Below are 17,641 nucleotides of genomic sequence, written 5' to 3' on the forward strand. Positions count from 1 at the left end.
CCCTCAGTGCTGGGTGAGTGACACAGTAGCTTTGTTTTGGAGTCGCCACATCTCATTCATGGCCGCTTAACTCCTGAGTCTGGGCCTGTGTGGTGGCCTTTCAGGATCCCTGATTCCTTAATCCGCTAGTTTTTAAGGCACTGAATAACTTGGCCGTTTGTATGCTCAGTCTCAGAGTGGTGGGGTGCTTCTGTGTTATGTGAATTGTTGACTTGCAAAACATGCCTTGAGGACACAAGTGACTGATGCACTGAGAGGATGACTGCCAGCAAGGTCACGGGGAAAGGTCAGTCCCGGCGCAGAGAAACAAGACAAGCCACGGAAGGTGCGAAAGAGATAAATGTTACGATTGAGATGAGTTCCAAGTGCAGCCCAATGTACTGTACAAAAGAGCCCAATATAAGTCTTGGTGGCTTACGTTAGAAATTCAGATCACGTGGAAAGCAAGTCTTCATTAGCAATTATTAACAATGCTCTTTGTTAATCTTCAGATTATTATGACAGCAAATAGCGCAAAAGACATATTTCCCACAGACTTAGGTGAGTTCTCTTTAGATGTCTTCTTCTGTCACGTCAGTCTGTTTTCTTTCTAAGAGCAGTCATCAGAGTCGTATACTATTTCTTTCAAATTGCTGATTCAGCCATCTGCCTCATAGTTTCTAGTTGGTGACTATTTTATTGATCCCCTTAGAGAAACTGTTGGAGGGCTGCACATGGATGATAGTGCTGCTAGGGAGTTTTGGTGACTTGAACCAAGAGTTGAGCCAGTGGCCCTGGGGTTTATGGACGACTCCTGTACCAACCAACACCAGTTTTATTACACAGCTATTTTTATTCTGTTTACAGGGAAGCTCATGATGTGATAAGGTAGAAAATCACTGGTGTTTCACTAAAACAAGTCACTGTGGACATTTTCACTTTTTTTGTCTCAGCTCATCGTCCATTTAATCCACATGTAAACAGGTGGAAGACATGGATTACTCCAGAAGAGCAGTCTGCAGCTATAGAGGAGGGAAGGGTCTGTGAATTAGGACAACTGACGACAGATTTAGCAGATTAGTGTTAGTGAAGCTGCGTTGACTGGAGGACTGAAGGGGAGGGGGGGGTTATGTTGAGGATGTCAAGGTGTTGGTGCACTCAGTGCAGCATTGTTTGCTAATGGATTTGCCTTTTTTTCCCCCTAACACTTGAGGTCTGTTTGCAAACAATCCAGATCGCTCAGATGTTAAAGGACACGAGGGTGTCGATGTGATGGTGAACATGAGCAGAAGCTGGCGGCTGGACAGAATCTGCACGACCTTTAACCTCACATCACAAAGTGGATCTGAAGAGCAACTCTTAAGTTTGGGAAATGAGGCTAAATAATATGACTATAGGATGTCGTTGTTGTTGTTGTTCAGAAATGTTCTACTAGTGTGTCACACGTTTTATGTGCATTGAATATTTAATATAAGCAGGTCAGCGTTCAAAGTTAAAACCATTCTGAAAACATTCTTGTTTATATATTATAATATATTTTTCATTAGCAAAGCGTACTTCAACAAGGCCAAGTGAACCTCCACTGTCGTATCCAGCCCCATTGTCACTGCACATCACGTTATCTGCCAACTCTCTGAACAGATTTCTGTATTGTTATTTGTTCATACACATACTGTGTTAGCTGTACTGTGAGTATTTACACTATCTTATATTTAAACACTGTACACCTCTTTCCATTTATAAACATGTTATTTTGGATTTGTATGTGGATAAACTACTGTTGGTTAACTATAGCCAAGACTGACCTGTTGGCAATATTTAAATGGGTTATGAGTTTACATCATTGTAAAGTGTATTGTTGGTTCCCAATGGGCAACCGGGTCAAAGATAAAAATGAAACTCTTATATTCATGTCTGACATGTACGTCTGTCGCCCATAATGTCTCTGGACCTCCTTTGCAACAGGAGTTGCATTGTTCTGGAAAACTCTGGATAAGTCTTCTGGGTGGGGAGTTTACAAGCCGTAAATGTGGGGGTGGGTGGATCTTCTCCTCTTTCTCCTTTCCCTTTCTTCACCCCACAACCCCTCCCCTTCCACTCGCCACCCTGCACTGCCATCCTGCGTCTCAGCAGCACCGGCCTGTTTGCATTCTTCTCAGTTAATAAGTGTTTGTCTGATCCTTAGTGGGGGGTGTAAAGATCACCACACACAAACACCACAGCCCGCCCTGCCCCGACTCACCCAGCTGTAAAGATGACAGGAGTGATGCTGAGGGAAAGGGGGGGGGGGGGGGTTATGGTGTCATAAATTTCATAGACACACTGCTCAGCCATTAACTTTAGTAAAAACTAAATCAACTTTAATAAGACTGGATTTGAGGAAAATTACTGGACACACTAGTGTGTAAATGAATAATGTAAAATGAACTGTTTGCTTGCATAATGTTAAATGTCTGCAGGGTTAAATTTTTAGTCATGGATGGGCATGTTGGAAGCTGAAGCATTTCAAATTGTCAGTTGCCCACAGTTTCACTTCACTCCTGTGAAGTCAATCATTCCTCACCTACAGAGGTTATTAGATCACATATTAAACCCAAGCCTGGAACTCCACTGTTGTTTTTCATCCTTCGCTTGGGAAGATTAGGGAAAGGAAGAAAACCATACCGAGAGGTGGTGGTCCTAAATGGAAACTGTATTTACTTTTCCAGTCCTCTGGACAAATTTGCACAAATGTTTATCTAATGGCTGGTCATTCAACTTTTTCCCCAGACGCCACCATGAAGTTCACATTTGTGGTTTTGTCTGAAATGTATCAGGAACTACTGGATAGACTGATATGTTTTTTGATGCAGACATTCATGCCATTGAGATTAACCTTTTAGTTTGTCAAGAACAAATCAGACATGAGCAAATTAAATAGCAATAACACAACACATTTTACAAGTGGTCGCTCCAAATTCAATACAACATTCAACTTTTAATGACTGATGCACTGCTATTATTCAACCCCCTGAATAGAATCCCTCATAAGACCACACATTTGCAAATCAGGTATGTGGTAGGTGTCTTACGCACATCTGATGTCGGTTTCCAGTCTGAAATTTCCAGTCTGATGCAACTAATTAAGGACTTGATAGACTGCCTATGGCTAAACATGGTGGTGGCTCAGTGATGCGCTGGGGCTGCTTTGCTTCCTCTGGCACAAGTAACCTGCAGTGTGTGGAGGGCAAGATGGATTCATTCAGGTATCAAGAGTTCTAGGAGAATATGTCATATGTCAACATTTTCTACATGGGCTATCCACAATGCCAGTGCACACCTGCACATTTGTTTTGTACATCAATGGTGTGAAGCTATTTCATTTAGCAGCTGTACAACCACTAAAATTTCCACTCTGACAAGTCTTTCTGTCCATGCTGCTAAGATACCTCCCACAGCATGATTCTTCCACTGGATTTATAAAATGTTTTAGTGGTGCTGGAGGCCGGGGGAAAGCCTTACAGTGACTGCAGCGCTGTATATTTAAGGATGAAACTGAAGCCAATTCTTCACTTTCATTGGATGGTCTGGTATGATGATAAAACACAATGCAAACTGCCAGCTGCCATTAAAAAGTCCCACTGCAGCAGACTGATAGCAAAAGAAGAAAGCTGTGAGCTGTTTGGGAAACGTCCTAGAAGGTCACTGCTCTCACTCTCTCCCACGTTTATTCTCATCAAGACATTTTGTGGCTGTACCCAATGTAAAAAAAAACAACAGAAAAACTCTCTTTACTGGGGGTGTGAGCCTGCTCCAGTGAATGGAGCAACTTCAGACTGGAGGGCTGCTGGGAGAGGGAGAGGAGCTGGCAGTGCTGAGCAATGAGGGTGTCTGAGGTTTGGGCCAGGCCTGACCGGCTGTGTGTGGAGGAGGCTTTTGTAACTGTTGTCGCCACGGCAGCTCACCTATTGAGGCTAGAGTCTAAGATATGTAAAGCAGCAGCATTTCAAAGCTTTCCCTGTGCTGTGAAACAAACAAAGAAATAAAGAAATCAAATTAAAGTTTGGACAGCAGTGAGTAAAGAGCGGGAATAAGAGAAAACGTAGAGAGAAAGTATCTACTGTGGTAAATGCTTATACACCAGGCCAAGCCATGCGTTGGAATCCGATAAGGGTAGAGAAATGGAAAAAGAAAGGAGTCATTAAAAAGACGGAGCGAGGTGGAGGGAGACTACTATGCTCTTGTTTGCCCAGAACAGTATTTTGCTTTCTCATTGAACCAGTCCAAGTCCTGCAGCCGGCTTGGTGAGTCTCCCACCCAGCATTGAGAGGCAGGCCTGGGCATGCCCGGCCAAGGTCACACTGTGGCCGCCAAGAATGCGCACACGGCTCAGCCTGCCCCCAGCTGCCACAGCTCTATTTATGTTTGTTTTTTCAGTCCGTTTCCCTCTCTCTGCCTCCAAAGGGATCACCTCAGCAGCACGCTCTCTCTAGAGGGTTCGGCAGCACACGCAGGTATCAGGTGACTCAGACTCTTCCTCCACGACGATGCGGCCGAGATGAGGTGCTGCTTCCCTCATCAGTCTCAGTATCACACCGTATGTAGGCCATCGGTTTACGTTTCCAAATCCATAAACAGACTCTTCAGAAATGTGTTTTTTTGCAGAAACTCAACAGTACAAACGCCATTAGATAGTTTTGTGTCTTTGCAACGTCTCATCGCATGAGGAGAAAATTACCAACTTAATTTGTATGAAACAATGCACATAGCTGGTGTGAAATGTCATAGACAGGACAGTAAGCTGAGAATGTGTTTGGTAACTGATTCTACTATTTCGAGCCCATTGTTGTGTCACTGCACTTGATGACTAACCTTGATGTTACCTGGACAGCAAAACACTGCTGAACCTTTGAAGAAGAAAACATCTAGATTGACGCAATCACCAGCTGAAACGTTGAAGTGTGATGGGCATCTATGAAATTTTCCACAAACAGGCAGTTATATAACATGTTACTGTCATCGGTTTTCCTACAACGTGTCAAATGATGGAAATGAAAACATTACTTCATTACCAGTTATCCAGAATATTTGTGAACTATATGTGACTGAACTAAATCTAGCTCCTTCAAATTTATAATTAGCACCTCACTGATTAAGTCTACTTGGGTTCCAACTTTCTCCCACTGTCCAAAGACGTTGGTCGTAGGTTAATTAGTGACTCTAAATTGTCCATAAGTGTGAATATGAGTGAGAATGGTTGTCTGTCTTTGTACTGTACGTTGGCCCTGTGACAGACTAGAGACCTGTGGGATTCGTGTTTTGTCAAAGTAAAAGTTTACCATGTAAACCACTTATTGAAGGAGCGCAATCTTTGCAAAAAATGTATATATTTGAATAGGGAAATTGTGCTGTTATTTTTATTTAGCCTTGACATTGTCTCTAATAGTAAGGGCAAATGTGAACGTGCAACCACTGACAAGATGACCTTACCTAAAGGAAGTAACAGGAACACAGCTACATGAAAAGATACACTGTCAAAAAGATATAATGTGAAGATATTATGTGCTTAGTATCAAATAAACTGATTTTAAATGGAGATGGAGGTATCATATTAAATCTTTAACAGCAAAGCTCCTCTGCTGAAAACCCACAGTTCATCAAATCACAGTGTTTTTACCAGCAGCTTCCCAGTCTGTAGTGGACTTTTACTGGTCACCCCAGAAGTGGCTTTGTCATGCTGGTTTTCTGCTGCCTCATTCTTTCCCCTAAAACACCTACAAAAGAACATCCCCCAGCACTGCCTAATGAATAAGGAGGCCCTCCCCCTGTTTCCCTGGGTATTGTTTCCTTGTTGTTACTCCGAGTGTGTATTGCTCACTAAGCCTGTGATGGCTGTCGGACTACCCTGGCCGCCTGTGTCTTCGTGACAAAGAAGGCATCAACCTGCGCTGCAACTCAGGACACACACATACGCACTCTCCAAATAGACACCCACCATCATCCCTAAAATCCTGCATACAATGATCTACAAATGTTTGTCCTGACCCCTACACCCAGAAAACATCCCCAGCCATATGTAAGTGACAGTAGATCTACTTTTTATAGTAAATAAATGCTTTAACGCATTACAACAGATACTGGTACAAAAGGATTTTGCAGACAGAAACTGAATTATTATGCAAAAGAAGGATGTCTGGTGATAATAAGAATAAAAACTTTTTAAAAAACAGAAACAACAGGTTAAATGCCTGTGAATGCAGGAAAGACACTACCAAGTTGATAATTACATCAACCTGCTGATAACAAGTGATTTTATTATTTCAGCATCATTCAAAGAAAGCAAATTCGGCATGTAGTGTGAAAAAGTCCCCACAGCATCATACTGTGTTGCATTGTTAAATTCTAGTTTTCGTTGATCAGGGTTGGGGCCCAAGGAGGGGAAAGGGTGGCACTGGTCTCCACAACAATCTGATTGATCACCTGGTTCTCCCTCCTGTCAGCGTGATAAGGTGGCAGGTTCTTGGCTCATGATTATGACAGTAAAGATTGAAAATAAGATAATTTAAGAAACTGTAATCTCTCTTCTTTTTTTAATTTAAGTAAATAGTAAAGGAAAGTGAAGAATCAAGTGTTCAAATGTTGTCTTCAGATGTGCTGTGGATTCTGTTACTTTAGGTTCAGAGCCAGGCTGTTTCCAGTCAGTCAACTGTGGGGTAGGTGCAGATGTAACAGACATGAATAAAGTATTTACAGCTCAGAAAGAAAGCTAATTAAAGATAAATACAAGCATTTTGAATCCAGGACCTTTTTTGTTGAATGGAGTATTTAACACACAATATTGATAATCGTACTTCAGTTAAAGAGCTGCATACTTCTACCACTGAGGATAGAGAAGTTTAGGAATGTGTTTTTCCGACAGGACAGAGCCTCAGCTTGTAAGGTAAGTGAACTTTTACAAAGTCTCCCCTGTAATAAATCTGGGGCTCCATCCTGCCTCTTTTTCTGTCTGCTACACCATCCCTCCACTTCACAGTCCCTCCCTAATCAACCCCAGAGCCTGGGTAAACTGGTAGACCAGTAACTGAGCCTCATCCGTTACCACCCCCATTCCCACATGACAATGGTACCAGAAGTTACCCAGGAAACAGGCTTTTCATTAGCTGTGTGCTAAAAAAGATGTATTCCCCGTCTTTTCCCTGTCCACTTTTTCTCATCTGGTTTTTTTTTGGGTGGGGTGGGGGGGTGGGGGGGGGGGGGGGGGGGGTGAAGGGGACCAGTAGATAAGCTTCAGCTCGTGAGGGATGCCTTCATTTTGCAACACTTTCTCCAGCTGAATACCAGCGAAGTTGTGGGGCAACTGAAACAGACACATCCTGACCGCTCCTGAGAGCTGATATTTTCATCAGTTTCGGAGTTTGTATCCATCTGAACTTTAATACAATGTGCAGTTTATATTATATTTATAATTTATATTATCATGATGCCTTTTCTGTTATTCTGCCACCAGTGGGTGTTTAAGATGCAAAAAAACTTACTATTATGAATTGTTTATTAATCTGTTGATTATTTTATCATCCAGCTAATCCTGTAGTCTTATTGTTGCCATAATATAATAAGAAGCAGAGAAGACCAGCAAATCCTCACAAATATGAAAGAGTTTTTAGCACTGAAATAAATTACAAGAGATGATTTATATGAAATCTTAATGACCAAAGGGCTGAATTTGGGCCACTATTTGCCTTCCACTGGTCTTAAAGTTGTTTCAAAAAGAGAATAACATACTTGGTGGAAATGCTGAATCCAATGAATTCATCTGTCTCATCAGTTGAATCCCACATAAATGTCTGCAACAGCGTCCAACCACACTAGGTGTTGTTGTTTAGCGCTTTCAGTTTGCAGCGTTCTGGGTTGGAACGAGCAGTTAGGGTTAGCGTTACAGCAGAAGGCTCCTCTTACCTGCAGCCGTCAGCAGGGCCAGGGAATAATACCTGCATCAGGTTACCACGGGCCTCTCATCTAACCAACCTGCCACATTATAATTATGAGCCCTGCAATCCAGCTGGAGAGCTAAGTCCAGCAGGTAATAGCTGTCCAGGGGGGGCCTGCAGGGAGCTCAGGCTGGAGGGAAGGGGAACATCATGCTCTTCTTTCCAGGAAAAAAGCACTTGGGCCGGGCATAAAGATGTAGGATCTTTCCCTTCCAGTGGAGTGTTAGGTGTCCATCATAGAGAGGTGTAGTGTTGCACCACTTTATCTTTGCCCTTTATCTCGTAGCCATCATTACCTCATCAGTGACCACAGGCAGACACGTTTGCTGAAAGAGAGCCCGTCCGTTCACAACCCCTGGGGGATGCTGGCTTCTTAAATTCTACGTATTTGCATTTGATTACAGCAGCTATTCATCTGACCTTCTAAACGCGAGCCACCTTGCTAATCTGCAGCCGGGTCAGACAGAGACGGTGTGGTCTACAGCAGGGCAGACAGGCGGTGATATATGGGGCCGTGGGACACTTGTCCCTGTTAGACCCCACACTGACCCAGTGAAGGGCCACAGATCCAAGCGCCATAGGGAACAAGAGTTTGACTGAGCACAGACAAAGCCCTGAAAGAAAAACCCAGCCACCCCCTGCTAATATTACCCATCCACTGCCTGATCACAGCAAGAGCCCAAAAGAGATGAGCGAGAAAAGACCAACGTAAATCTCACATAGAAGCACAGTAAAGCAAAGGGGGGTGAGGGGAGAAGAAGACAAGCAAGACAGCAAACAGAAGAAAACAAGAGCCTGCAGCTATGCTAGCAGCTTTGTGAGGCCGTACTGACACACAGCTGATAATGAAAACATGCTGGTGTTTAGAACAGTGTTTCCAATGTCAACCTGGCATTAATCTAATACCTTCCCCAAAGTCATTGCAATCAGCACAATAACTGTAAAGATATTTTACCCTGAACCACAAAATTGAACTTCAAAGCCACATCAAGGGAAAGGATGGAAGATCATCAAAGTCAGTAGGATTCATCCTCTGGGAAACATGAATTTCATGAATGACTTTCATGACCATCCATTAAGTCTTTATTGAAGTACTTCAGTCTGCTCAAAGTGGTCTTCCCATTAGTACCACGCTGTAAGCATGGCTGAGACTAAGGAAAACGTATCATTTAGACAAGCACATTGGTGTAAAACTAAATTTATTTATTCTCAAAGAAAAGCAGGAAATAAAATAAAAACAGCAAAGTAAAAGAATGCATACATTGTTTCCAACTTTGCAGAACCAATCATGAGGTATGATGTCATTATTATGGTCGATAAGTTTGTCTTGATCGAGAAGAGCTAATACACAACCACTTGACGGTTGCTTTGCTTTCACAAAGAGACCGTTCTGTTGTCAGAGTGTATTCGCACCTCGTAATACACAAAAGAGTGAAACTGGTTTCTTGAAAGTAAACTGCATGAACAGACAGACAACTGGACCTAAAATATAACAAGTATCACTATACATTGATTGCACTTTCACACATTTAAGAGGAAAACAGCAGGGATTACTGTATTTTAAAGTTGAGACTCTACATGTCTTCATATGGAGTGATGGGTTTGTGTCCAGTGATACATATTCAGGCTGCATCACATCTTTTGTTCATGACTGTGTATCCCATATCTCCTCGCTTGTACTGATATAAAAAAAAAGACATTTCCTCTTTGTTTGATAGAAAACACTGCCATGCTGTCGGGCCCCAAGTGTTGTTCTTGGCACATAGAAGGTCAGGTATTCATTTACAAGGTACTGTGGCCTTTCTAAAGTGAGCACTTTTAAGGTCTTAATAGTTCTTTGTTAGAGAATTTTGCCTCAAGCTGTTTCGTGTCCATATCAACTTTTTCGCTATGAAGCTCAGATGTGTCCTCTGCGTCTACTGTTCAGCTAGAAAGTCACAGGATCAGAGAATGTGGTTACTAAGTACTTCTACAAGAAATATTTCCATCTGATATGAAACAAAACTAAATTCTCTGTTTCATTTTCTCTTAAATATCTACATAACCTGTATAATTATTATTAAAGTAGGTAAACTAGCCCTAGTTATTCCAGAATGCATACACAGAGAGTAGTTAGTACTGAAACGACTTGCAAAAAAAAGAAACTCTAACACAGTAAATCACTCCTACACCAAACATTATTTGGCAAATGTCTCAGTGTTCATCATCATAGCGCTGTTGTGACAGACTTTACAGTCGAGTTAAACAGTTCTCAGCAACAAATGTGTATTAACTCTTCACACCTATGCATAACACCTTGCATCCTTATCAATCACAGCCTTGGTCTTACACCTGCTGATACCACTCAGTTAAATCTTCCTCTTAAACTAAAAAGAGCTGCAGATTAGTTACCTCTACTTCTAAAAATATATTTTAGATCATTTGCTCTTCTACCGTGGCGTCTACCATAACATAAAGATGCATACAATGTAAACACAGACATCACCCTGAAGGCCTTATCACATGGTAACTTATGATGTCAAATGTTGCAAAAAGACATCATTCAACAGTGATGAATTTGCAACCAGTTGTTAGTTGACATCCAAATGGTAGGAAAAAGGATCAGTAATTCATCATGTGCTTAAATCAAAATTAAGGTGGAGGTTTTGCTGCTCATAATGACAGTTTAAACAATGGGACATGAATGTAGCATTAGTTAACAGCCCATGATAATATATGTGAAATAAAATGTTTTCACTAAAATATATGAACTTATTTTCCTATTAGCAAAGTGCTAACGAGCTTAGTAACTGATTGCTAACAGTGGATATTATAAGAAAAAAAAAAGGGAATTTGGTTGCAATACCAAGAATGGCCACTAGGCCCCAAACTGTTACCAGACTGTGTGCCACAGAGTGGCTGGAGGCTAGTTATCTTGCTCTCTTTGCTAATACTTGAACTAAACATTAATTGAACAAAGTAAACAAAGCACAGATTTCTCGATGTTTTGATTTTGTCAGCTGAATTTGTTCACCGTTTAGTCCTGCAAGCACTCACTATGTCAACAACCTTCTACAACAAAATACTTTGACTCACAAATGGACTTTACTGTACTGTACCAGGTGGTATGACCAGGCCTTGGTTCGGAAAACTTGTTTTTGTTTGTCTTTCGTGGTTTTTGTTTCATGGTTTAGCAAAAAGTGATTTGACATTGTGTTGTTTCCCCTGTGATGATGTGAACTGCTGCTGTACACTGTGGCATCTTTGTTCAGTAGGCATTGGGAGTTCCTGCATGAATCAGCATCAAAATGTCATTTTAAAAATACTTTAGACAATAAAGTTTGACTGAACATATAAAAGAGTCTTGTATTCCCCAGTAGCCCTGTAAAGGTGAAAGAGTACCTCGAAATTAACCATTCCTCAAAGGAGGTTATCAATCCTGGTGCTGGGGTCACCACCTAATGATTCTCCAAGGTCGAACAGCTGGTCCAGGTTGACAGTGGAGCTACAGAGGAAATCGCTGCGACCTTGTTCCTCCTCTTCAGGCCAGGGACTCTCTAGGAAGGCTGTTGCTAAGAAGGTCTCCTCATCAAAGTCTGACACGTCATTACTCCTTTGCGTCTCCACCAGCACATGGATATCCGCTGTCCCTGCAGGGGCTTCAACAGGAGAGATGTGGGTCCCTCGTACTGTAAGGTCCTCCTCTCTCATGATGGGGCTCAGAGGTTCCCCACCATCCAAACTGAGCTCCCCGCTGAGGGCTGAGTCTAGCAGGGCATCCCAATCAAAGTCCCCCTTGAGAGGTCCTATCTCCTTCTGTTCATCCACAGAGAACAGGGGAGAGCTGGATCGCCGAAGGGCTTTGGTGGCACCATTTCTGGAGCCCAGTGATTGCTTCCTCTTTTGCCCACCTCTTCCCCTGACCACCGGCCAGGATCCCAGCATGGTTCCCTCAGCCAGATGGGGGTCCCAGTTCTGGTCAGCCCCAGTTGCCTCTTCAAATTCTCTGAGGAGTCTTTGGGACTCTGGGTTGATGCACAGGCCAATCTGACTTCCTGTGGGACTGCAGGGCCCTCTGGACTGGGGCTGCAGGTTCATCCTGAGCCTGTTCTGCAGAGCTGGGTTGATCTGGACAGGAGGCATTCGTCTCTTCTTGTAAGCACCACTCAAGAGGCGCTCAGCGTACTGTGGGTCAATCTTCCAGAAACCACCCTTCCCTGGCTCGTCTTTCTGCCGCGGTACCTTGATGAAGCACTTGTTGAGCGACAGATTGTGTCGGATGGAGTTCTGAAAACAGAGAAGCAAATATTTTTATAGCTCACATATTTACTTTAACAACTAACATATTTAGCACCACTTTAAATAGACATTTTAGCAAATATTTTATTTTACTTGCTGAGAATTTGATAATGATGTGATGAATTTCTGTCTGTTTATACTATGTAGCTACAGCCAGCTGTTGGTTATTGTAACTTGACACAAAGACTGGACAATCTTCATAACAGGACCTGTAAAATCTGTTCACACCACAGTTGAACAGCCAAACTAATCCATAATTTGATCTTCACAAAATATTTAGTATTGTACCGACCATTTTCAGGGCTAGTTGATAAGCTACTGTGGGGAACTCGTCAACCTTCTTTGTATTCTTCTGTACTCTCCTAACTATATGTAAGCACGTCTTTGTTTTGGAGTTTATGGATCATCAGTAAAAGTGGATTCATTCACTTAAAGGTCAGCTCTGTGAAGGCAGTTTAATTTTGACTTTTGACTTTGTGCAGTCAAGTCACATGTTACACTGACTCTGTGAGTGTTCATGCTGGTGGTTTTCTGCATGTATAGTTTTAGAAAAGAGTACACAGATGCAATATAATGACATAATGAGAATTATATTTCTTAAAATGTAAAACTGTTCCTGTAAACCGGTTCACGTGTAGTAAGGCAGGAAGGTATTGAAGGCAGAACACCATACTTAATACACTCCCTGCATTTACTCAGTCCTCCTTCACTGAAGTCTAAATAGAGCAGTGACCCAGCAACCTTTGTTAAATATTATCTCCCCCATGTACTGCCTTACAATAACAAAATGCTCTGAAATGTGTAAGCCAGACTCCGAACATGGGAGCTCAGCTAACGGCTTCATCAATGATTTATCCACTAAAATTAAACTTTTCTTTAAAACCCCTGTCCTTCTGAGGGGGAATCTGCTGTCCCTGCATTTCCTTTTCCATTACATCTTTTTGCTCAGGCGGAAATGCACAAAGTCTAGCTTCATCATGCAGGGAATAAAAGCAAAATACATAATCTGTTAAGGTTTTGTGTTACTGAGAGAAGCACTGTTGGCTTTGGGAGTTTTTAACTGCACTCACACAGCTGGCAGCTGGTCCTATAACATAGATTTTTTTTATTGCAATACAAATGTACAAAATCCTATGTCCAGCAGTGCCTTGGAGCAGAAAACAGTAACATTGGGCCCTCCAGAAACGCATTTACACATAAATTTAAGAGTATACTACGGTCTGTGTACTGTGTGTGTGTGTGTGTGTGTGTGTGTGTGTGTGTGTGTGTGTGTGTGTGTGTGTGTGTGTGTGTGTGTGTGTGTGTGTGGTCATTTACCTGCCAGGTGGGATCAGCGTGGCGGTAGTAGCAGAAGTTATCAGTGATCCACTTGTAGATGCAGGACAAAGTTATCTTGGACTTCTTGCTGGCCTGCATGGCCATACAGATGAGGGTAGCGTATGAGTACGGCGGCTTGATGTGCGCATTAGTCTTGTAGTCCACCTCATCAGGACAGTGACCGTGCGCCACGATGCCAGGGAGGGACTGCATCCTGCTGTAGGCTGCGGCTGTGGGCTTCCCAGGGGTCAGGGGCATGCCGATGGAGGCGGGGTCCCCGGCCAGAGGCGAAGCTGGGGCGTCGGAGCCCAGCTGCTGGTGGCCGAACAGGTGCGGCTGCTGGTGGGACTGCTGTGGCACGTTGGCTCCGAGGATGGAGAACTCCTGCAGCCACTGCAGGCTGGTCAGGCTGTCGTCCAGGTTCACGGAGGTGCTGCAGCAGCTGCTGCTGCTGCTGCTGCTGCTGACACTGTCCCGTTCCTCAGCCTGAGCAGCCGCGGACACCACCTCCTCCTCCAGATCCACGGAGCCTTCGGGCCAGCGGTCGGTACAGCTCAGAGACAGCATGGCTCTCTCCAACACCTCTTTCCTCTCTGTCACCCCAGTAGCGTCTCCTCCTCCTCCTGCCAGCGCCTGACAGCACCGAAAATATACACCCAACTTCAACAAAGTGCGAAAGAACAAGACAATGACAGCCCCATTTGAAAACAGAGAGCCATAAATGCGTACTGAGATTTGTAGATTCCCATTTAAATCCAGTGGCATGTCTGACACCTGGATGTCTGGTGGATTAGAAAAATTAGAAACATGAATATTGTGTAAACCTAAACCCCATCTTGATGCGGAGCGACTCCTTTTTTCTCTTCAGGTCTCAGTGTTTCCTGAAAACCTCCAACGCGCACTTGAGGCACCATGGAGCGCACATCATCCTCAACGGAATGTAAAGTCTTCAAGCTCATATAAGGTTTAAAAACCATTAAATAGCGTTATTATAATATTAATGGAATATACTGTCACACGTTTGAGAAGGTTCACGCATTTAGATATTAAATAAAATGCGTAAAATCCACATATTTGTCAATGCGCAAAAGATGTTTTTTTTTATTTCATTAAAGCTACTAATCTAATTTTACAGACACATCTTTAATGTTCATTTTTTGTTTGTTTTTTTAAGTAAAATATTATTAAATTAATTATAAAATTCCTATGTACGTGTCTAGAGGAGTCGCGGGTGTTAAGGCCTCCTGAAGCAGCTCACACGCTGGAAGATTAAGAGGAGACATGATCTAATATTCTGCAAATGAACACTCACACTCACCTATTGTCGGCTGTAATACTGACTAGAGACCTTTAAATTCCCAAAACGAGCAGCGCACTGATGTTCCGCCTGCTTCCAGTGCACCTGTTGTCAACTTATGGCTGAAGGAAAGAAAGCAGAAGAAGATCCTGTGGTCAGTGTTGGGCGCTTCCTCTCCTCTCTCTGCGGAGCCTGGATGTGTTTTTTATAACGGGGGTCAGCGGGCTGCAGGATGCTTCGGGAAGGCAGTTTAATACCTGGTGCAGGAGGTTTGTCCTGCAGCCATAGAAACGGTACACCCCCTTGTAAACAGCTTCCCGCTCCTCTATTGGCCTTCTCGTTTCTATAGCGCTTCATTTTTAATCACTCTCAAGTCAACTGTGGCCGCTGTCCTGCAGGTTCTCAAGCTGAGGCTCGAGGACACTGCAGGGGACCTGCTTACACATCTTTCCTGAACATATTTCTTTAATCTTACAGCTGTGAAGCCTTATAAAATAATTCATATACATTAGAAGGCGTTAGGGCAAGTATAACTTCTCTTTTTTTTTTGTTTTAAGGAGCCGTGAAGTCACAAGTTTCAGTAAGGTGAGGCAGTGTGGCCTGCTTTAATGAGGAAAATGATTACACTATAATTATCCCATAACTATACAATATATATTATATATACATATATAAGACTTTATTCAAACAAGCAGTGTATAGTTGTGTCTTTCTGTGTCTATGACTTATTAGAACTTCAACCAATGAGACATTTCACCAAACTTCTCAGATGGTTTTACTTCAATAGCTGTATGAGCTTCAAAGAGGCGTTCTGACCTAATAATTCACAAAATATCAAAGATTCATTCCCAACCCAGTCCCTCATTTTGTATCAAAACTTTTTCTTCTTCCTTTCCTATTCTTCATTTCATGACCCCTCTAATTTATCTGGTGACCTTTTGAATGGGCCTGACCCCCAGGTCAGGAACCACTGGATTAACTGTATATAAAGAAGCGCTCCATCTTAATCAACTCTACTCATCGTTATTAAATTAGTATTAACAATCTCAGAACCAGTCACAGGAGACACTTGATACTGATAATATAAGCAGATTTTGTAGATAATACCTCACTATTGCTTTTTTTAAAGTTACTAATCTCTCTGAATGCAGGACTTTTCTTTGTAATGGAGTACTGTGGACTTTAACAGTAGTAAAGGATCTGAATTCCTCCACCACTGGTCTTCTGGCTTGTTCATATAATGATAACAAATAGGAACACACAGTCCGGGCAGCATCATCTCTGAATATGTTAAATCAGGAACAAACTAAATGCTGGACACAGAGTTCGGACCTTCTGAGGGTGGGCGTGTGTGAAGGAATGTACTTTTGTTCAAGGAGAGAAAGTCAAAACAAAAAGGTCTGGCCCCCTCAACGTCTATTAGTGTGGCTGAGTGGTTTCCTGAGGCCCCTCACAAAGGCAACTGTAAAGCAATGAAAAGGCTGCCTCATCTCTGTGGTCCTGATGTCTCCTCAGCGTTGGACGTGGAGCACCGTGTGCTGCTGACAATTACTTTTAATGGGTTAAACACTCCATAGATCCTCATCACCACTGCTGCTCATACCTCTTTCATCAAGGAGAGCACATGAGCACAGAACTATATTCTTCTGGATAGGTGAGTTGTTAAAAGGCAGAGCAGAGTAGCATGTGGGGAACATTTTTACAGGTACGTAGATAAAGTCAAACAAGGTCAAGACTGGAACTTCACTTGTTAGGTTGACTGTCAGTGTACAATGAGTGAAAGCTGATAAGACACAAAGTCCAGTCAAACCAGTAAAACATGGCAACGTGAGGGAACAAGAACAGGTCCTTGTCTAATTTCACCCCTGACTCTCCCACAACATCACCTCACGTCACAAGTCATTGTTTAAACCTGGGCACTCCTCTCTACAGTGCCATTACACTACATCCTACAGAGGTCAAAGATCAAAGAGTGGCAGCACCTCAGAGTGGAGGGTTTGGACTGGGCTCATGGCTCAGAAGGAATATGGAGAAAGCTACACACACACAAAAACACAAAGTCAGATAACAGAAAACTGGGAGATCAGAATTATTTGTACTGCTTGGTTCTTTCAACAATAATGCAGTGTTTTACATTGAATACGCACAAAAACAAGTTGCTGCATAACAAAACTGAAAAATAGGTTTGATGAAAGTATATTTCTTCTCTTAGCAAAGACAAAAACAGAATTTTGTAAAAAATGAAATTGTAAATTTTTCCACTTTAATGTAGAGATTTAGATTTATTTTAGATTTATTGAATTGTTGATTTATTTTAATGTTGGTCAATTATTGAATACTTTAATGTATAATTTTATTTTTGGCTTGCACTTCCTGCGTGCAGCAGTAATCCTTGCACTTGGACAGACGAGGGCGCCACAAACCAGTTAATGACAATTCAACCTAATTCTTCAGAATTGATGTAACTGTACCACTGTAACAGTGCTGACTTACTGAGCTTTACTGGGATCTATAAATCATAACTATAGCTGGCTATAGCAGCTGGCTCCAGGCAACCATCAATCCATATGACAAAAATTTGAAAATGATTCTGCACCTTGTCTGTTTGTGCACTGACATAAAATATATCAGCTGTGTGTTGACTCGCCCTGAATCAGAGTTAAAACTCTGTCACATACTCTACTAACACATGAATAGAGGGGTGGTCATGGGACGGTCCATGTGAAGGATACCAGCTTGTGATTTAGAAAACAAACAGAACATCCTGGGGGACCCCGGTGACAAGGTCCAGTCTGTAAAGACA

The 17,641-nt window shown here is 42.5% G+C and overlaps 1 protein-coding gene across 2 annotated transcripts; it reads right to left on the bottom strand.

Moving 5' to 3' along the window:
- Positions 1-9,153: 9,153 nt before the first annotated feature.
- On the bottom strand, positions 9,154-15,035 carry foxj1a (forkhead box J1a). 2 transcript variants are annotated; one of them, XM_026361953.1, is made up of 3 exons: positions 14,860-15,035; positions 13,542-14,174; positions 9,154-12,212 (listed from the first exon to the last, which is right to left on the bottom strand). In XM_026361953.1, exons 2-3 carry the CDS (start codon positions 14,106-14,108, stop codon positions 11,346-11,348), a joined length of 1,434 nt encoding a protein of 477 aa, XP_026217738.1. In that variant the 5' UTR covers positions 14,109-14,174; positions 14,860-15,035; the 3' UTR covers positions 9,154-11,345. The 2 variants fall into 2 exon arrangements, with proteins under 2 accessions (XP_026217738.1, XP_026217659.1); XM_026361874.1 differs by lacking the exon at positions 14,860-15,035 and having other exon boundaries at positions 13,542-14,639.
- Positions 15,036-17,641: the final 2,606 nt, after the last annotated feature.

The sequence above is a fragment of the Anabas testudineus genome, chromosome 8, assembly GCF_900324465.2.
Source record: "Anabas testudineus chromosome 8, fAnaTes1.2, whole genome shotgun sequence".
NCBI classification, from domain to species: Eukaryota; Metazoa; Chordata; class Actinopteri; order Anabantiformes; family Anabantidae; genus Anabas; species Anabas testudineus.

What these genes read in the sequence shown, in the direction of transcription:
- foxj1a (XM_026361874.1), bottom strand. Translation starts at nt 14,306, where the DNA reads ATGCCACTGGATTTAAATGGGAATCTACAAATCTCAGTACGCATTTAT. An exon ending in ACGCTGATCCCACCTGGCAG is followed by an intron (nt 12,213 to 13,541) that starts GTAAATGACCAC and finishes CTCTGTTTTCAG; the next exon opens with AACTCCATCCGACACAATCT.